At 42.2% G+C, this 22,545-nt stretch overlaps 2 protein-coding genes across 3 annotated transcripts in view; one reads left to right on the top strand and one right to left on the bottom strand.

Annotated features, from left to right (window-relative positions):
• The window catches only part of LOC131684849 (uncharacterized), a 732,442-nt gene that overhangs the window by 563,266 nt on the left and 146,631 nt on the right, over positions 1 to 22,545 (top strand). The gene's annotated exons all lie outside the window — the stretch shown is intronic.
• LOC131680829 (uncharacterized) lies at positions 10,240 to 14,958 on the bottom strand. Its single transcript, XM_058961541.1, has one exon. It carries the CDS (start codon positions 14,956 to 14,958, stop codon positions 10,240 to 10,242), a length of 4,719 nt encoding a protein of 1,572 aa, XP_058817524.1.

The following is a 22,545-nucleotide window of genomic DNA, read 5'->3' as shown; positions in this document are numbered from 1 at the left end:
GTGCAAAATTTGGTTGATTTTTACCCAATAAGCATAAGCATAAGCATAAGAGATCGCCCGTAGTTGCTACTCCGTTATTGAATTTGGTTGATTTTTACCCAATGGTAAAAAAGTTATGCCCTGTTGAATGTGTCGCAATAATTTCGTGTTCGCCCTTGAGCGACTCAAGTTCGTAGCTGGCGATTCATTGTACGTATGTGTAAATCGCACTGAATATTTAATAGACAATTCCACTATTATATTAAACATAACCAGCCATGGAATCGTAGCTTGCATAAATGAGAAAGGCACAATTGCACCACTAGGTGGATTAAAACGGGTTTTTTTACTTTACCATAGGTCTATTTTAGGGCAAATTCATGTTTAATTCGACTGTATTTAGTTCAACGTAATTAATTCTTACTGCGTAAATGTAGAGATAGTTGTTCAGCCGAACGTAGTTATAATGTCTGAGGTTTAAGTAAGAATAATAGACATCTGATTAGATACTTAATTGGACAAGCTGTGGTGCCTTCCTATCGTCGGAGGTGAAAGAGGTGAAAAAGGCAATCAAAGATCTGAAAAACTGTAAGGCTGCAAAGGAAAGGACCAGCTCCCGGCCGAACTTTTCAAACACGGTAGTGAGCAGCTGCACGAAATACTTCACCGTACTCTTTTGAAGGTATGGGAAGAAGAAGAACTGCCTGCTGACTGGCTAGTGGACCTCATTTGTCCCTTATACAAAAAGGGACACAGACTGGAGTGCGCCAATTATCGAGGAATATCGCTCCTCAATTCGGCGTACAAAATTATGTCCCGTATTCTGTTCGACAGATTGAGGCCGTTGGAGGAGTCTTTCGTCGGCGAATACCAAGGTGATTTCCGTGAAGGCCGATCAACAACGGATCAAATATTTACCCTACGACAAATCCTAGATAAATTCCGGGAATACAACTTGCAGACACATCATCTGTTTATTGATTTCAAAGCGGCGTACGATTCAGTGAAAAGAAACGAGCTATGGCAGATAATGGTAGAACATGGTTTTCCGAGGAAACTGATTAGGCTGATTCGTGCAACGGTGAATGGATCGAAATCAAGTGTTCGGGTTGCGGATGAGATTTCGAAGTCCTTCGTAACCTTAGACGGATTGAAGCAGGGTGATGCGCTGTCAAACTTGCTGTTCAACATTGCTCTTGAAGGTACCATCAGGAGAGCAGGCGCGCAAAGGAACGGTACCATCGTCACTCGGTCGCATATGCTCCTAGCATTTGCGGACGATATTGATATCATTGGAATCGACCGCCGAGCCGTGGAAGAGGCATTCGTGCCTTTTAAAAGAGAAACAGCAAGAATTGGTCTCAAAATCAACACCAGCAAGACGAAGTACATGATAGCTGGAAGAATACGTGGGTTCAATAGCGATGGTGGTGGTTAAGTGGTGTTAGGTGGTGATAAATTTGAAGTAGTGGATGAATTTGTGTACCTTGGAACTCTAGTGACGTGCGATAATGATGTTACCCGCGAGGCGAAAAGGCGTCTTGCAGCTGCAAATAGGATTTTTACGGACTTCGTAGTCAGCTGAAGTCCCGTAGTTTGCAGACGAAGACAAAATTCGCGCTGTACAAGACATTGATAGTTGCCTTGTACGACCATGAAACGTGGACATTAAAGGAAGTTGATCGTAGAGCGTTCGGTGTCTTCGAATGTAAGATGCTGCGAACAATACTCGGCGGTAAAGAAGAAAATGGCATCTGGCGGCGTCGCATGAATCACGAGTTATATCAAGTATATAAAGGAGTGGATATTGTCAAGCTAATAAAAAACGGCAAGCTGCGGTAGGTTGGTCAAGTGGCACGAATGCCGGAAGAACGACAGGCGAAGATAATATTCAGTAGAGAACCGGGAAGAGGCCGACGACTCCGTGGCAGGCCGCTTACACGATGGCTGTTTGCCGTGGAAGAGGACCTAAAAGCACTCAATGTCCAGGGTGACTGGAAGAGATTGGCCCAGGACCGGGTCCAGTGGAGGAGAATTCTTCACTCGGCATAGATTCAACGAAGCGAATTGTTGCCCATCAAGTCTTAATAGATTTTAAAGATTTGCCTCGCGAAATTGATTTTCTTATATCTGAAGCTTCGTCACTCTGGTGTGACCTTTTGGTAGTCGATGCTCCTGTCAGTCGTTAAATAGGGCTGACCTTTTTGGTAGTCGTTGGGCAGGGCTGACGATCGCGATCGACTCGAAGCACGGCGCTGTGATCTACGTTGCGCAACTAACACTCCCCCCTTAAATGCATCTAAGATCCGCATTCCTTTCTACGTCAATGTCGAGTATCTCGATCTTTACTGCCGATCGCTCGTATATTCCATTAGATTTCTGCACTTCTTGACGATGTTAGCTACTTTTGAAAATCAGTGAGTACAAATGCGTAATATGATGCTAAGGAGATGTTCCTGGACAACGGGACCGACCATCAGACCGTTGTTCAGTGAAATACCCGTTAATGTTCGATAAGAGCCATCGAAAACCACTCGAAGTTCGGTAGTGTTGCTGTCCGGCTTCAGATCGGCATGATGGGGTAAATAATATATCTGCGCCCTGCGACGGTATCATCGATGAGCTCTTTTGCGTGTTCGAGAGTTTGGCATTCATGGATAAACACGGAATTCACCGTATTCAGCTCAGGCTTTGCTGCAAATCGTCGTTTGAGAGCTGCCGTCTTTCAAATCGCTGTTATCTGCCACTTTCGTCTCCCGCTGTAGTTTTCTTATAGAACTTTTCGCAGGTGGTTTATTTGACTGAATTGGTGCTCAGTGGTCTCAGACTCCAAAAATCTGGTGAGTTTCTCTTCGACCTCCACTGTCGAGCATTCGTGGACTAAAAAGCATGATTTACTATCTGAACTAAAACTATACACCCAAGTACCGTATTCTGTCGAGTCGGTCTTAATAAAGTGGTCTTTTGCCGCTCATCTTTCAGCAACTCCATGGAATATTCAGCTCCAATGTGTTTTAAGATATACAAGTTTTTTTTGCACAAAAAGTTCAATAACTCTGTAACGGTTGAGATTTGATGGTATGTGTAGAGCGATTTTTTTCTCCAAATATGACAATAAATCACTCCTCGAGAGATTCTTATTCATGAACCAATTTGTGTTCTCACGAGTAGCTTGAGGATACAACCAGCTGCAACATTTTAGTCGCTTTTCACTCACTCTGTATTTCATTGCGACATCCCGTTTTTTTTCGCCAAAAATATTCGATAAATTTTTCAGGCGAAAAAGAGCAAAATTTAAAACAACAATGGAATGTTTTACGATGATCCAAGACCTTCATTTTGGTGATATAGATACATTAATTAATCTCCCTTTAACTAAGTTTTTTTAAGTTATGCTTTGGAAATTACCCGGCCATCTTTTGGCCTTCAGTAAAGTTATTCGCTAGTCCAAGCTTTTTAACATTTCTGGTGACTTCATTTTTTGAAGCATGCTTCAAAAAATGAACTCACCAGAAATGTTAAAAAACTTGGACTAGCGAATAACTTTACTTAAGACCAAAAAGATGGCCGGGTAATGTCCAAAGCATAACTGGTGCGTCGTGACTGCAGTCGCTCTGATGAAAATTGAAATATAACCGTTGCCCTAACACGATCAATACTACTGCAATAACTTGGGAGTACTAGATAATGTAATGTAACAAAACGATTGATAAAACATTGGACCGAAGATACGTTTGAATAACCAGTCACACACAGCTTCATACAGCTTCATACAGGTTACGAAAATGAAGGTTTTTCACCTCAGAAAAATCTCAACGCTAGGATTGAACCAAGACCAACTGGGTGAGTGGCGATCACGCTTACCGCTCAACCACCAGCGCCGTCATCTATCTATTGTGACTTAGAAGTTATTGGTTAATTTTAGATGAATCAACGAAAGTTTCGATAGTAACAACTTTTAATCCCAATCAGACAGTAAATGACAGTAAATCACCCCTCGAGATCACCCCTTCTTACTCATGAACCGAACGCCCTGTATAGCATAGTGCATTTTGCATTGGCTCGTTACGTTGAACCATGTTTCGATGTCATTAGTTCTCATCAACTTAACAGAACTCCTTTTCGTGCGGGACATCATGCTTCTCTAGGTGTTTGCTCAGGAACACAAATTGAGCCTCCGGTTTTGGAGTTTGTATCAATCCGGCACTATCTTAGTCTTGACACTAAGTTAGTTTCGGATTCTGATAAGACGAGGTCAAAATGTACCCTCATGTCACTGATCCATTTTTAAATTGTAGACCGATGCACAGCACCACATAGTAAATTTATAATGACAAAATTGCTAAACTGAAAGAGCTACTAAGCAAACGACTTCCGGTCAATTAAACGCCCGTCACAACGCAACATTTCCATCTTCACGGGATGTCCTCTTCGCCCCGACACGATAATGTAGTGCAGTGTCATTTTTAAGCTGAACACCTTTACGAGTACCTAGATACGCACATACCTTCAGTGCCATACTCGACTGCTCACCTGGTGAGTAAACAAACGGAACTATGAAAAAAGCTAGCACAAAACAAACATGATTTCTGGTCGGTACACACCAGCACAACCCTCACTACACCGGTTGACGGAGATGGAGGAAAATCCATGTACAAGAAACCCCTTCTTTGTGGGTCTCGTGTGTGTGTTTCTTTTCCGTTGCATAACGACAAAGCGTACGGCTAAAAGTCCTTTTCTAAGTTGGATCGTAAAAAAGAACAGTCAGCAAACCATACCTACCATAACTACTAACCGGACGGAGAGTCATCCTACGATACCGGATGATGGGACCTGCTGAAACTGTATGTGTGTGTATGCGAGGTTATCAAAAGAAACATTGAGGCAAAGGTGAAAACATTACTCGAAACTCTTCCATCCGAGATGAGCCTTGGTGCTACAATTTTTTTCCTCACATTCCAGCGTGAAACAGTGACCGAAACGGAGACGATGGTGGGAGTCCTGGAAGTCCCGTTAGCTAAGGAAACCGAAGTGAACACTTTATTCGCCACCTTTCCGCTGCGTCGCACCGCTGCTGGGATGTGACAAAGTAGCAAAATCGGTACGGTCCACTGATCCGAAGGTGGCTGAGCCTTCGAGCGAATGGTTGTTGTTTAGTACTGATGAGGGGGGGGGGGGGCTAACCGTCAATTACGTCAGCCAGCTTACATGCTAAGCCCTTTCCAACTAAATAGAATAGAAATGTCATTGCCGTTGTTTTTTTTATATTTTTGTTTCGTTATCAATGGATAGCCCTAAAACGGAAATTGGAATGTGTGTACCATAAGACAAAAACACTAGCCCTATTCACTGAACCTGAAATTTTCAATTGTATTTCAGGAACTGGCTGTGGATACATACAAGACCAAATAACGAGAATCGCATTAATACGGATTATACTTTTACTAGAAAGTGAACAACCTACCTAATGGCCTCTTTTGCTACCTCTCGAAAAGCATTCAATGAGCACATTCATTTTAGATGCTATTTCGACGACGTCTTTTGCAGTAACTCATTGCAAGTGCTGTATTATGCTCCACTAAAGCAATTCGAAACATGAATAGGATTGCTTAAGTAATGAGCAGCGGCAATGAAATTTTCAAGCACTCTTAAACTTCTGACGTTATTCGAAACGGGATGCTGAAAATTGTGACGTAATGTGTTAGTAGTGGCACTAAAGAACCATTCCTGAAAGTAACACATTGAAAAGAGTATTAGTAATATTATGTGAAAAGCGGTGCATAGGCTTTGGCGGAGATTGACGGTACTTCTTGGTTAATGGAGTAGGGGAACACGTCAAGTAACAGATATCATCGCAAAAACCCGTGGCTCGAATTTTACATACAGCTGTTCGCTAAAACGCGAGGCACCGTGATAAATGATGACGAGACCGACTTTCTTCAACGTTCTAGACAGAAATATTTCGATGTCATGGTTCGTGTCGAAATTTGCCAAAATTACTTTGATCTGGCCAGCGATCTGCGGATGTGGTGAAACTAGCGTTTCCAAATTAGTTCCTGAACAATAAACGTTCAGATGGACAGATACTAGTGTCTTCAGGTACAATTTTTCCCATTTATAAGGAAGCACAACGATTCAGCTCTGGTATATCTCGTTCTGAGTAAAATTCACGTTGTCGGCTACGTACTACCCCGTCCTAGTGTCCTACCACTAGACTACACAACGCCGCTCTGTTGGAATGGTACGAAACCAACAATGTGAATTTTATGCAGAATGAAAATTATCATATTTACCGGAATTTCATCCAATTGAAAAATTATGGACGCTCATGGGGACAATCTTTCGTGTGCATCCAAAAAATATCACCAGTCACTGGAGTTTGAGTAAACACGGTGAAAAAATGCTTTAAACAATTGTACAGCAACAGATAGGTGAACCGAAACGGAAAGTGCAAGCATGTGCAATGGAACAAAAAATAAAATGAAATAAATTATGCAAATTATTTTTAATTAGTTGTTCTGCAGTTTTTGATTGTTCCAGGAGGATCCGATAGGAGATGAAATTTGGGCAGATTGTGTGTTATTTTTTACGAATATTTATAGGATAATAAATTCAACGATTTTTTAAATTTAACTTGCACGTTTATCTGTAAATGCTGGTAACATTGCCTGAATCTATCGCATTGTTTTTAACTTTTTCACTGTTGAATATTGAATCTCTGAAATAGCAACAAGTAGTCAGTTGGAAGCGTGAATAGTTTTGAGATAGGATTCGTACTCAAAAATTAGTGCCCATCAGCTTAAAATGAGCTCTTTTTCTTGCGAGACAACACGCTTGATTAGGGGTTTGGTGAGAAACATAAATTGTGTCTCTGTTTTTGAAGCTAGTGTCAATCCAGGGCCAGCTTGATTCTGTCACTAAGTTAGTGCCGGATTCTGATGAGACGAAGACGAAACGCAAATTCCATAACTAATATACACAAAAAATGCATAAATCTGCTCAGTTTTTTTTGCTTATGCTATAATCATAAAAAATTTAAACTTTTTTTTGCGCTCACCATCAGGATTGGAGGAGATATTCGGTATCTTGAATGAAGCTGAAACATTGGTTTGATTGCAAAAGAGTTGCATAACTTTACTTTTGGATGAAGCATTTTAATTAAAGTTGCTGTTGTTCGATCCTAATTAAAAGACGGCAAGGCGCTCAAAAGGGAAGGAAGTAATTTCTTCTGAAATGGCTAGAAGTGCGTTCTCAGAAGCACTTCGAATGAGCAAAAGAAAACGTTGAAAGATACGCGCTTTGAAGCATTGCAATTAATTGTTTACTTTTGAAGTAGAATACTTCTAACGTTTCAATATTTCAATATTCCAAATTTTCTGCCTAAATTTTACCCGACTTTTGGAACATGAAATCTGTCGTTGTACTGAATGGAAAAATAAGATTATTCCGCTATCTGATTGGAAATATGTACAACAATTTTGTATCCAATTCCGTAGAATGTACAATTGCTAAAAATAACGGAGACAAAGGATTTTATGGAAGCAGTAATTATCTGATCCATGATTGGTCGGTACAATTCAAGCGTTGCTAGGACTGCCGCTTTGTCATCCAGTGAACCACGACACGTATAAAAAGAGAACATAAGAAAAATTCGTTAGTTTGTGTTCAGAAGTTGTAAGCGTAGCAGCTGCTGCGTTTCATGTCGAATTGCATTCTTCGCAGGTAGGTAATAAATCCCATGACTACCGCCAGGCGCTAATAGCATTTCATTTCAATGATGCACTGACGTAGTGGTGTGCCAGTTTCATGCATACACAGAAGGTGCAATGATGACACACTACAGAAAAATCAGAAAGCACTTTCTTTCGGAGCTAAATACATGGATTGGCGATGGGGTGGTTTGGTGCGAGAGAACCGCGCTCTCTTGCTATTTAAAATATATATGGCGTCAAGTTCGCGTTCAGATAAATTCCCCACGGCGCTGGTTCCAGAGTGCACCGTGGTGACTTTATCTGTGTGATTCTTCTGACAAGCGGTAGTGCGGATGCGATTGACGATTTGATAAACACTAGTTGTTTCGTTGTGTAAAGGAGACGGTGTTGGCTTATTGGATGCTGATATTATGATTTTCTGTTGATGATTTGGTATGAGTTACTTCGTAAAGTTAATTTACAAGTTTATAGAGCATTTTTACACTACACAGGAAAACTTAAAACACTCGGTCCTTGAGGCAAACTGGAAAAAAGTTTTACATATCATCATGCTATAAACACAGTGAAATAAATATCCGTAAAACCAGACTAATTGTATAACAGGTTGATGCATGACGGGATTTTTACATCCACATTAGGGCTGGCTTATTTTATATGCGTCCATATATTATATATAAAAAATGTCCTGGTACCGCATTCGTTGTAGATTATCATACGTGAAAATTGCAGGGTTATTGCGAAAATTTCACTCTAATAAATCTGCTTGGTTAAGGTTTGAGCATATTATTATTTAGGAAAAAAGGGGGTAAAACGCGTCCCCTAAGGATATACGATCATAACTTAGCTATAGAACATTAATCAGGAGAATTTAATTAATGTTATATTTTAAGATACATTTTCCCCTGTAATCTCAAACATAACGCTTTGCAAATTGTTCAAAAACATGAAAAATTAGCTGGGCAAAATGCACTTATGCGGGGGTAAAATCCATTACAAAAACGGGACAGAAATTTTGTTTTCTGCCGGGATTTCACAAAAGTGTAACTTCAAATAGCCTTAGGTTATGTAATTATTAAATTTCCAAAACAATTTTTCTATTTTAGATTAAAAGAATGGATAGATAATGTCAGAGACATATCCGAAATGGAGTAGCATACACTTTAGGCTTTCAATACGAATGGTGCAATTTTTACTAATTTCTGGAAGGTTTTATTAAAATAAGTTATGGTACAAGTATATCCGATTTTCTAATGTTATCAAATATATTGTTTCACTCACATTAACTCTTTTCAGGGTTACCATATGAGGATACATATGTTTGAATATTTTAGACTGGTTTTAATACAACCTACCAGAAGATAGTATTTATTGTAGCATTCGTATTAACAGCCTAAAATGTATTCTACCCATATGTTTTGACCGGATTGAACTAGGCTGGGAAATACCGTTTAGTGAACCAGCGCAAGCCGAGAGTCCGTCTATGGACAACAGGTAATAATTTGCAAGCAAAGATCCGGTAATTAATTGCGCAATCACGATTTATTCGACCTAGATTTTCTACAACGCAGCTTTAATTTTAACACCATTTATTTGTATGACCTTCTAGGTAGACGATAAATTTGGAACTGATCGAGATGGTGGGCAGCAGAAGTGATAGAACCTTATCATTTACATTGCGCGCTTGTGGTAGTGCAAGTGATTTCGCATCTGTAAGTGATAGGGTTCGTCCACTCAGTCGAACAATCATTTTATAGCACGGCGCAACATTGATGTGTGGTATCAGTGTTGCAACATCGCGGCCACCTTGAAAATATAGATTTCAACTATTATCCTAATTATAAATTATACAATATTATATAAACAATTTCAAAATATAATAAATTTAGTGTTCTCCTCCGGTGTGATCCTCCTGGGATTCCGCAGGGCGGGTTGTGGGTTGATCGTCTCCGTGCGGTAATTCGGCATCCCGTTCTTCCAGCGGAAGCAAGCAGATTTTGGTGATTGGCCGTACGATGACTCCCCGGCTAGTGCGCAGTGAAGCAACTCTCACCAGCTTGTCTTTGCCTGGGTGAACGGCAATTATTCGAGCCAATGGCCACTTCACCGGCATTTGAAGTTCGTCAGTCAGCACTACGAGTCTCCCCGGTTGAATGTCTGCATTGGGATGACAAACCTTAGAGTCTCGTTGCAGCTCTTGAAGGTATTCTGTCCGCCAATGATACCAGAACTGCTGATAGATTCGTTGTAGACGTTGATAATGGTCCAGACGGTTCAGTGGCAATCGATGCAACTCTGGTTCGGGCAGGGAGTGCATTGTGCTACCGATCAGGAAGTGCGCAGGAGTTAGCGCAGCGATGTCATTCGGGTCCTCACTCAGTGGTACGATAGGGCGCGAGTTCATGCTCGCTTCGATCTGCGTTAGCAGGGTGGTTAAATCTTCGAAAGACAGCTTTGAATTGCCGAGCTGTCGGTACAGTTGATGTTTGGCCACCTTGACCGCCGCCTCCCACAATCCTCCAAAATGTGGGGCCTTCGGCGGATTGAAGTGTCAAGTGATACGTTCACAGGCTCGATCAGACGTAATTTGTCGCATCTGCGACTCATCTTGCAGCATTCGGTAGACTTCATCCAGTTCGTTGGCGGCGCCTTCGAAGTTCTTTCCGTTGTCAGAGTACAAGTCACTCGGTAGTCCACGACGAGCGATGAAACGACGAAGTGCCGACAGGAAGCCTTGCGTCGACAGGTCACTCACCAACTCGATGTGCACCGCCTTGGTGCAGAAGCAGACGAAGATGCTGATGTAAGCCTTAGTTGCAGCAGCTCGCTTGTGTACCGGCTTCAAGTAGACTGGTCCTGCATAATCCACACCAGAAATGGCAAACGGTCGACTGGGTGCTACTCGATGCAGGGGAAGTTGACCAATCTGTTGAGTGGTCGGGACAGGCTGGGCTCTGGCGCAACGGAAACAGCTGCGAAGGATGCTGCGAACCAGTCGTCGCCCGTTGACTGGCCAGTATTTTTCTCGTATAGCCGCAAGTGTTAGGCGGCCGCCACCGTGAATAAGTGATATGTGGTAGGATTTGGCAATTAAACGAGTGAGGGGATGGTTGCTGGGCAATAGGGCGGGATGTTTGAATAGAAATGGCTGGTCTGAAAGTTTAAGTCTCCCCCCTACACGTATAGTTCCCTCATGGTCTAGAAACGGAGTCAGTAGACGGATTGCAGAACGCTTTCCGACGGCCTTGTTATGCTGCAAATTTTGGATCTCCTCGTCGAATGCATCTGCTTGAGCCAGCTGAGTCAGTATTTGTTCTGCGTTGTTCAGGTGCTTCACATTAAGCGAGATACTGGGAATCGGACCAGTAAGGGGGAGCGGTTGCGTGCGCGCTTTACAGCGAGCATTGGCGATGAATCGAAGGATGTAGGCTGTAGATCGAAGCAAACGTTCGTAGGATGAAAATCTGGCAAAGATCGGATTGATGGTACTGAATATCACTTGAGTCCTTGTGACGGCTGTAATCAGCTTTCTGCGTTCCTTCCCGTCTTCTGGGTATTCGGTAAATTTTAAGACTGGCCATTTCGTTCTTGGATTCGACAGCCAATTGGGACCTCCCTTCCACAATTTGCTGACCAGAAAGTCGTCGACGTGCATGCCGCGTGATATTAGGTCCGCGGGATTTTCTGTTCCGGCTACGTGATTCCAAAAGGCTCCATGCGTAGAGCTTTGTATCTCCGATACTCGGTTCGCCACAAACGTTTTCCAGGTATTAGGAGGTGCTCGCAGCCATTGCAGGGTTACGGTGGAGTCGGACCAAAAATACGAACCAGCGATGGGAGTTTGGAGCGCCTCGACGATCCGGGTGTGTAATTTGGCTGCAATGTCTGCAGCACACAGTTCTAGGCGAGGTAGTGTAATTTTCTTCAAAGGTGCGACTCGGGATTTGGAAGCAAGCAGTTGAACACGAATCTGTCCCGAGGAGTCGACACATCTGGCATAAGTACACGCACCGTACGCCGATTCCGATGCATCGGAAAACGTATGAAGCTGGATGGTGGAGTTTGGTAGTAGGGCGTAACGGCTGATGCGGAAATTTGCCACCTTTGGAAGTTGTGCTGCATATTTCTCCCAGGACGTCGCTATATGATTGGGTACCTCGTCGTCCCAAGCACATGGTAGCAGCCACAAACGTTGCATTAGCATCTTACCCTTGATGACAATCGGCGATATTAACCCCAATGGGTCGAACAGTTGAGAGATTGCCGAAAGGATCGATCGTTTCGTTGGTGCATGCTTGTGTTGGCGAATCTCGGAGTCGAAGCGAAGGATATCAGGCTCAGGTTCCCAGGAAATTCCTAGTGTTTTCACCGTCTCGTGCTTGTCAAACTGAATTGATGATTGGGTACCAATTTCATCGGGTGACAGACCTGCCAGCACTGGTAGCTGATTAGATGTCCATTTTCGAAGTGGAAAACCGCCTTTCGCCAGGAGTTCACTGAGTTCTGTCCTTAACTGGATTGCTTCTGTGATGGACTGTGCTCCTCCGATGAAGTCATCTATGTAGAAACTCTTCCGAACAGCGGGTCCGGCCAGCGGATAGGAATCGCCTTCATCGTTAGCCAGCTGTTGCAACGTGCGTGTGGCTAGAAAGGATGATGGGCTCAGGCCATACGTAACAGTCAACAACTCATAGCATTGGATTGGATCGGCCGGGTCGGATCGCCACAGAATTCTCTGGTAAGGTGTATCGTCGGGATGGAGCAAAACTTGCCGGTACATTTTGGCGATATCACTCACCAACGCCACGGGAAATGTCCGGAACCGAAGAATGGTCAATAGGAGATCATCCTGCACCACAGGACCTACTAGTAGAGCTTCGTTGAGAGATGAGCCTGTAGAGGTCTTGGCCGACGCGTCGAAAACCACACGTACTTTCGTCGTTGTGCTGGCTTCCTTCACTACCGGGTGATGCGGGAGGTAGTATGCTTGGGAATACTGTCCGTCGTCTTCTCGAACACGCTGCATGTGTCCAAGGGAGAGGTATTCTTCCATAAACTTGTGGTATTCATTCTTCAGTTCAGGATTCCGTGCAAGTCGTTTTTCCAGGAGGAGAAACCGACGGAGTGCCATAGGTCTGGAATCTCCAATCAGCTCGTTGAAGTTGGGTTGGCGGGGTAAACGTACCATGTATCGTCCATCTGTTGTTCTCGTTGTGGTAGATGAAAATGATTCTTCGCATCGCCTTTCTTCCAACGAATAGGCAGACCGGGCTTGTAGCTCTTCAACCTTCCAAAACTGTTCGACACTCTCTTCAAGCGTGAATAGGGAAACAGCTACGATGCTACAGGGAGGATTCTGTTTAGCTGAAGGAACCTTATCAGCCGAGCCGGAAATTAACCATCCGAAAACACTATCGACAAGCATCGGAAGAGATTTAGGTAGTTGAATCCTGTTTGCCGTTGGAAAGAATGAGAAGAAATGCTCGATTCCTAGGATCATGTCAATTGGCGTACGTTTATGGAATTGGGGATCCGCCAGGAACAGATTTGAAGGAAGCTTCCAGTAGTCCACTGGAATATCGTGGACGGGTAGATCGGGGGTTACTTTTTGAAGTATTAAGAACTCAACATTCATCGAAAAATCCTGCTTTCGGGACCGGATCTGGACGTGAACTGATTCTCTGGCGTTTTGCGATTGCTCACCGATTCCTTGAACGATAACATTCGATTTGCTTCGCTTCAGTCGTAGCAGCTGGACCATCTTCTCGGTAATCAGATTTGGTTGAGATGCGCAGTCCAAAAGCGCACGTGCGAAATGCTCCTTACCATAGCGATCGATGACCACGATGACCGCTGTGAGCATAAACACGTTCTTCCCGGTTCCTTGCAGTGGCAGACTGCAGTTGATTTCTCTCGGTTGGATGGAAGTGGCTGCAGATAACATGGGAGAAGATGACTCATCACCTGCCGAAGCTACACTCACGTTAGTCGACGCTCGTGTAAAGTTGCCAGTAGAGGATGAAGCTTGGTCGGAGCGAGGGGGACCTGCACTGTCTCCGAAGCCTGCATGGAGGAGGGAATGATGACGTCGTTTACAGAATCTGCAGGTGTATTTAGATGAACAATGCCTTGAAAAATGATCACTCCTAAAACAATTCAAACACAACCGATTTGCATTGATCAGGGCAAGGCGATCTATTGCATTCATTTTCTCGAATTTTGTGCACTTTACCAATGGGTGGCGCTGTTCACAAGCATAGCACTTTCCTGGAGTGTCGACTGCTGTACTGGGCGACGGTTTCATCTGGGTGGACTTGCGAGTTGCCGAAACGTGAGAGGACGTGACGTACTGCGGTGGAGGTTGAACGTGATTCACCGAAATTGATTCCAGAACACGGATGCGTCGATGCAGGAACTCAATAAGGGCTTCATAACTTGGCTTCTCTATTGTCGATGCATGATCCTCCCATGCCTTGAGAGTATCATCAGGAATGCGAACGCACAGCAAATGTTCCAGTATTGTGCTCCAGCCGTCCACTGGCTCTCCAAGCTGCCGCAGGATTTTGGTATGCCGCTCGAACTCGTCGACAATCCCATGCAATGAAGCGGTAGTTTCCTTTTTTATCCATTGGATTTCCAGCATCGCCTGTAGATGCCGTTTCTTCAGGAGATACTCGTTCGCATACCTTCCGACCAATGCCTGCCAAGCTAAAGAATAATTAGTGGCACTGATCGCGAACGACTCGATTATTTGAGCGGCTTCACCCGTTACCGCTGACTTGAGGTAGTGGAATTTCTGGATCTCCGGAACATCCTGATTCAAATGGATCAACGCTAGGAATGTGTCGTGGAATGCCAACCACTCTTTGAAATCCCCGTTGAATTCAGGCAACGTGATCGTCGGAAGTTTGAGACCCTTAAGACTGGAGGGAAATGTAGGGGGGGTAGGATGAGGAGCACTGCCAACAGGAATAGACGGAGGCAGTTTTGACAGCAGACCAGCCTTTATTTTGAAAAACTGCCCTTCAAATGCAGAGCGAATTTGGGTGTTTAGGGTTATACCTTCATTTGTTTCCTCGATGCCTTCAAGAACCGATTGGATGTCCTCAAGATCCTGCCGGATTACGTCCAGGTTTTCGATCCGCAGCGCCACCTCGAGCCTGTCCCGTTCCTCCTGGTATTCCGCCATAAATATTCCTGCTCTTCTGAGTGAAGCAAGAAGTGCCGTACGTCGAAGCACTAGCTGACGCCTCTCCTGGTCGTCCGCCATTTTGAACGACGCTTAGGCACGCCGGCGATGTAGAGATACACGTATGCAGAGCGATGATTTTCTGGGAATAATTAAGACCAGTAGCCCTGAGATGGAACTTTAAATCGCTTGGACAGGTACGTACCTTTTCCAAGGCTAAATGTGCCTTGTAATTTTTTATCAGCCAACAGGAATCAAAGTTGCTTCCACCGGCGATCAGATGCTGTAGCCGACACAGCTGGGCGATGAAGCTGACGGTTGATGCTCACCAGTGCGGAAAGGAAACGAGCAGCAAATGATAATGAACATGCAGAACCGTTATCGTGGAATCACTCTTTGCTCCTGGTTCAGTGGTGTGAGGAGCAGCAGATAATTTCGGCCTTGATGCATGCAGGCCTGATTACTTGAACCGAGAAGACTGCCTTAGTATCCCGATGCTGATGACCAACCGACGATTTGATCCAAATTCCGTCCGAATTGGTACCCGGAACCGTACTCCAACCGTCGCGGACCGTGGACAGTGAAAATTGGTGTTGGAACTCGGAAAAACGGAAAAGCGCAATCTAGAGCGCACCAGCGGAGAGCAGAAAGGAATTGGACTACTACTAACCTGATCTCAGTGAAATATTTGCCTTGTATTTAATTATATCCAGCCCGGCTAGCAGCAATCTCCACGAGGTACCGCAACAGCAAAACCCGATGGCGGATGCCACACAATGCTGTTTCAACAGCTGATTGTTCACCTCGAATTGCGATGGCGCCTTGGCTTGGCGTCCTGTGGATTTGCGATGGCGGTGCAGATCGGCCTTGTCGCACAAATGGTCCGTGATCGCATGCAGCAATCAATCCTGGTCACGGCACCAATTTGTTTTGACCGGATTGAACTAGGCTGGGAAATACCGTTTAGTGAACCAGCGCAAGCCGAGAGTCCGTCTATGGACAACAGGTAATAATTTGCAAGCAAAGATCCGGTAATTAATTGCGCAATCACGATTTATTCGACCTAGATTTTCTACAACGCAGCTTTAATTTTAACACCATTTATTTGTATGACCTTCTAGGTAGACGATAAATTTGGAACTGATCGAGATGGTGGGCAGCAGAAGTGATAGAACCTTATCATTTACATTGCGCGCTTGTGGTAGTGCAAGTGATTTCGCATCTGTAAGTGATAGGGTTCGTCCACTCAGTCGAACAATCATTTTATAGCACGGCGCAACATTGATGTGTGGTATCAGTGTTGCAACACCATATTTTTTCATCTCTTATTTACCTGATATTTATGCATCCCTCTCTTTACAATTCCTTAATGAACACAGAATAGAACGATATGTGATTTGTGTTCTCACAAGTAACTATAGGATACAACCAGCTGCAACATTTTAGTCGCTTTTTACTCACTCTACATTGCGACTTTAGTTTTTTTTGCCAAAAATATGCGATAAAGGGCAAAATTTACAACAATAATGAAATGTTTTACCATGATCCAAGACTCATACTTCATACTTTTAAAAAATGAAGTCACCAGAAATGTTAAAAAGCTTGGACTAGCGAATAACTTTACCGAAGACCAAAAAGATAGCCGGTTAATGTCCAAGGCATAACCGGTGCGTCGGGACTGCAGTCGCTCTGATGGCAATTGAAATATAACAGTTGCCCTAACACGATCAATACTACTGCCATTACTTATAAGTACTAAATAATGTAATGTAAATGAAACGATTGGTGAAACGAAGGGTACGAAAATTTAGTTTGCTTTGTTACCCCTCCATCTGGCAACGTGCTTCTCATTCGACTATCAAAAGTCGAATGAGTTACAAAAATACATACGTTACTTTTATAGCTTCCCGATATTCGATAAGGTTTCATACGTAATCTATATTGATAGCTGTGTCTGAAATTCACTGGGATACTTCGGTTTTCCGAGTTGATTCCGAAAAGTTCTATGAAAATCAGTCTGCGTTTTTATGGAAGTCATTGATACTTCGAAATTTACTACAACATTGGTGCACATTTTACAACTAGTTTGTGTAAACAACGTGTAATCCCGCTCAGTACAATGAAAGCTAGTAATGAAAGAAAACTCTAATACTGGTTTCCATCGATTTTTTTTAAGTGGCCACTATATTGAAAGATAAGTCTTATTTACCAAGTCTTATATTTATTTAAATTATTTAATGTATCTATTTATAGTACACTCGAAGTTATAGACTGTTGTTTGTGAATGACCCCTTAAAATCTGTTTCTAACATCGGTTCTTAAACATCGTACATAAAGCTTCAGAAAGTTCCAGAGTGTTGTTCGTTTTGTCAAGATTCACGTATTTCCATCATCTATCTATCTTCCAAACCAAAATTTAACGATTTAGGTGTAATAGTTAGATCATATGATTTTGGTAAAACAAAACACTCTGCCACGGAGAAAAACTAAAATGTTGCTACTGGCTGCAACTTCAACTTACTCATGAAAACGTAATATGAAAGAAAATAAGAGCAGATAAATTTTAGACTTATTTATAAATAATAGATCACAAAATTGCGTTATCGAACCCGTTCAATTTTTTACACTACTCCTTACATTGTGTCACTTCATATCAACAAAAGTTTATAATACACGACTATCTAAGATATTAGCGGTTGAATAAACCCGTAGCTTCCTAGCTGGGCGTAGCGTGTGGCAGTTACCACAATCACATTTGGCACCAATCTGTGGTTCATGTATTGGCATTAAAAACTGTGTTTTGTATTTGACCATCGTAGATGAGTTTTTTTTATCGCTTTCCTTTGCGATCACAGCACAAGACAGTGGTTGCAATGGTACCAAAACGTGCGTTTTTCCGTTTTAGAGGTTGATTCTAGTGATTTGGCGTTTTGGGAATACATTGTTAAAGTGGAAGAACACTTCTTTCGGTTAATTCTGGGTATTGATCCAGCTAAAATGAGATTAAAAAAAATTTCTACAACCTTTCAAGGTGAAGCTATGATGTCCAAGATAAACATTTCCATTTTTACCATTTTTTTTGTTAACCATTTTTGTTAACGACCTATTGAATCAATTTGTCAACAGTTTTTTCGGCATTTAATTAGCAAGGGACTGGAAGGTGAAGTATATTTTTCAATATTTAGAGCCATAGTACTCAAGGGAGAGCAAGGTGTTGAAAGGAGAAAGTTTAGAAAAGCGTGGAAGGATCATATATGCAAGCTTAGAGCTCACCGGCGACTTAACCTTTTGTCTACTACCGTAGGGGTCAGGGTCTTTTGGCATTAGAAATGCGAATCACCTGAGTCTACGGCATGTCCGAACAAGCGTAAAGTAACTTGTTACTTCATGCTGTCGGAACCGACATTTCCAATTGTATTGGTTGATCGCGTGGGTATGAGCGTTTATTTGTTTGCACTTGAGGCTGCGTTGATCACATTATAAGTTCTATAGCACTCACCAAAACATCGGGGTCCTTAGTGTAGTTGTACGCGGATACTCCCGATTGCATGTTTGCCTTCGTGTATCATCGAGAAAAGTTCGAGCGTTTGTATGTTAGCGTGTTCCATCGCGTGGGCGTTTTGTATGTCGCATTCGGTAGCGTGTATGTAACAGCGAGTGTATAAATTCGATTTTGTAACCGTGTCGCCATTCGCCTATTTGCGTTTGTTCTTGAATGATATCGCGGACCGTGAATCTGACATTTAATTTTCAGTGAACGGTTAAGATGCAAGAAGAGAGAGAGTTCCTTCATATCACTAGAGCTCACGGTCATATCGCCATGGAACGTGTTGTAGTGGATATAAGCGTCATTTTCTTATTGGTTCAAGTCATGGATTGGAGCTAGGCTTGTTGGGCCAAAGGAACACGGATGTTCGTCCACACTTGAGACCACGTTTAAAAGTTTATAAGTGTTAAAATATTCACTGCAGTGTTTTCATGTTTGTCATGTTTGTCACCTGTGCTAGCGGGCATGTAACTTCGCTTATATAAATTCGATTTCAAAACCGCGGTGCCATTCGCATATTCGCGTGTGTTCTTGAGTGATAGCGCGGAACTTGAATTTCGTACTGAATTTTTAGTTCGCAGTTCAGGTGATTTTCTCCATACCACTTGAGTTTCCGATCATGTCACCGTGGAACGTGTTGTTATAGTGCATATTAGCGTCATTTTTTCTTTTCATTTGATAGGTTGGGCCAACGGAGGGTCTGTACCTAGGCGGTTGAATCAAGAAGAAACTTCTGGACGTAATCAGTTCCTGATGGCCTGGGACCGCGCATTTGTAAAATCGCACTTGCAATCGCGTTCATAAATTGTAGGTGTTAAAACGTTCACTTGTTCACAAGAGCATTTTAATGTTTGCCAGATCGCGAGCATAGTTGTGTGGATGATCGCAATTACATGATCGAGTTTTTGACCAGGGCTGAATTATCACGCAGGACTCCAGCGTTTGTATGTTCACGGGATTGATCACATGGGTGTGTGTGTCACGTATAAAAATTCATTTGAATACCGCGTACATATTCACGTTGAATATTCGTGCGAACTGCGTATTTAAGTGTACCATTCTGATCATAAAGGGAGTGAGTTGCCCCATATCTTAAGGGTATTCGCCATTTGCGCACTGAAACTTCTAGTGTAGATTGATGACATGGACCTAGGCTACTAGGATCAAAGGTAGAGGATTCCGGACATGGCCGATTCATGTTTGCGTGGGAACGGGGTGTTGGTATAATCGCAATTGAGAGAGCGTTTTTAAATTCGTATGTGCTAACATATTGCCTTGATCACCTATCTGCTTCTGCATGTGCGAAATCGTGAGCGTATATGTGCGCAGATGATCGCTTGCGTGACATTTGTATTATCGCGAAGGAACGAGCATTTCTATGTTAATTTCATTGATCGCGTGGTCTTTTTACGTCGCGTTTGCTAACGTGTTCATACCTTCGCGGGTTTTAATTCGTTTATATAACCTTCTAACCAGTTAGTTGTTTGCATATTCACGTGGGCTAATGAATGGTCGCGGGAGCAGTCATTCAGATGTTTAATTTTGAGTGTGCGGTGTGGAGAAAAAAGTGAATTCTCCCATCCTACTGGGGTCTACATGTATGGCGTCATTTCACGCCGGGTTTTTAAAATGGGTTTTTAAACGGATTCTCAAGTTAATCATTGCGCGTAGTTTTTACGCGGATTTTGTAATAAAACCATTTTTTGTGTTTCCTTCCGGTGTGATGAGCAACAAGGACAAATTTAAAAATAACATGTTCTGTTTAAAACCGGAATTGACTCTCTTGTAATGCACTGTAATGAATATCCTTAATGGGTTTTCGTTCTCACATGATATGAATGTTACCTTTAGTAAGTCTCGAACTGAGATACCTTGGCTCGTTCATCACGGTAAGTGCGCTACGTTTGCTGCCTAGACTATATTGCATATGTCCGGAAGTCGTGCAAATGGCGAACAGCCGCAGCTTCTCTAAGACGATTTCGCTAGATTTTCAGAGCAGCTCAAAGTGCACTAGTGCGACTGCCCGAAAGTTAAAATGAAATATGTCGAATATAATCTTCAAGAAAAATCGCATAACGAATAAACCCACAGCATTACAATAGCATTATATCGGATTTCTATTTGCTCTATAATGGCACTAAATTCACATGTAAAGCTTGCATGCTTAAAAGATCCTTGAAGCATGTACGCGTTATATCAGCTTTATATACGCATATAGAGCAAGCGATAATGCTGTATTTCAGCTGTGCATTTATGCATTATTGATGCCAATATAGAGCTTTATTGCAATGTTAACGCTGTAATGGAGTTTTAATGCAACATTAGTGCAAATATGTAGCCAATACAGTTCAATGCTTCAATATTGGTAATAATTTAATATTTGTGTGATAAAAAAAGGCCATTGAAAACCGATAAAATTGGAAAGTTTACGAAAAAAGGGATAATTTTCATTAACAAGCCAGTTTTTTCCGGCAGAGCCTTCAATAGAAAGCACCCAAATGGCTCAATCAAACACGAAAAGTTATAAACAGAGGTGCCGCATGCCTGTTTGAATCAGTTTTTGCTCTTATGTCAAACGAGTAAAATCACAGCTATAGCGTCTGTATGTTACAAGGAGCGTAGCGTTAGACGCTATAGATCAGTGGTGTTCAACCGGGGGTAAATTCACCCCCAGGAGTAAATTAGACTATTGTAGGGAGTTTTGCGGGATAAATTTAAACTTGTTATCTTAACATTGCCGTCAGAATTTTGTCTCTATATATTGTTTCAGTGTGTCAAGAATTTAGATGCTTAATGAGAGTGGAAAAGGAACAGGTTTCTAATTGGAAAATTATGGTTTTTAATCAATAGAAAATCATTTTTTTCTGAGAGAGTAATGATGCTAAACAATTTTCAGAAAGGGGTACATCACAAAGATCAATATTCGGAAAGATTTTCATGGAACGAAAAAGGTTGAAAACCACTGCTATAGATGTTCGGCAGCGATGGCATCGCAAATAGTGAAACCGTGTGCTAATTTTTCAGTTGGTTTTGGATTGAGCTCAATACTTTAGCGTGCGACGTGTATATGCTGCTTGTGGCATCTGAGAACATGCTTCTGTAGTTATTTCTAAAGCACGGGCGGACTCAACCGGATTTGCGCCTACAGAAAAGCCGGGGTTAGTTGGAAATTTTGCTGGGCGAGGATAATGAGTTATGTTAGAGTAGTTTTACTCTTGATTTGTTTGTGCCATAAGCACCAAGAGAAAGCACTAATTGGTTTTTATCACAGTTTTGCGTTGTTATTTTAAATTGATCGAATTCCTTAGGGCATTTTCAACAGCGTAGTATTTTAAATGGGACTTTCAAAGTGGAATTGGAACGGAACCAATCACATTCCTAGCAGAGTAACGTTTGGGTCCATTTTGAATATAGAAGTTTCGACAGATTGGGGAAAATAATTTCGAGTCTAGTAATGATCTAAGGTCACGTGCGGGAGTGGTTCAGTTCCAGATTAATATTGTTGACAGAAAATTTTAAAACTAGAACTTGCCCTACCAGCAGCAGTTTGAGCGGGTGTTCTTTTTAGCTTAAAATTCATAGTTAAAATTCATGCCATGTATTAAGCGTTACTAGACTTAAAATTATGTTTTCCTAGCTTATCAAGTATGAGTATCTGTCCACTATACTGGAGATGTAATTGTTTCAGTTCTAGTTCCACCTTGAAACACTATTATAAAATATAACTCGGGAAAACATGCACTAAATTCATTGTTTTATTTTCAAAATGGCTCTGTAACTTATTAAATAATTTTATTTGCTTGGCCACTAAATTTTAATTCATTAGTACATCATTGAAAATTCAATGAAAAAATGAAGTTTCATATTTCCAGGAAGAACTGAATATTTCCTTTGGTGCGTGTGGGCTCCCTCATCACAGTCCTCAATATGAAGCTACTCGTTTTGAAAATATTTTTTAGACAGACCAGCCTATTTTTACTAGATAGATCAACTAAATGCCATTCAGCAAAGAAAATAATTAAAGTAAGGTTAGTTTAAAAGTGCAGCAGAGAGCATGGTGCTGTACTTTTACAATTTTGTTACTATCAAATGACCTTCTACAAATTGCATTTTAGTGTGTA

This window comes from Topomyia yanbarensis, chromosome 2 (genome assembly GCF_030247195.1).
Source record: "Topomyia yanbarensis strain Yona2022 chromosome 2, ASM3024719v1, whole genome shotgun sequence".
In the NCBI taxonomy this organism is placed as follows: Eukaryota; Metazoa; Arthropoda; class Insecta; order Diptera; family Culicidae; genus Topomyia; species Topomyia yanbarensis.
This window is presented reverse-complemented; position numbering and strand designations above follow the sequence as displayed.

What these genes read in the sequence shown, in the direction of transcription:
- LOC131680829 (XM_058961541.1), bottom strand. Translation starts at nt 14,958, where the DNA reads ATGGCGGACGACCAGGAGAGGCGTCAGCTAGTGCTTCGACGTACGGCA.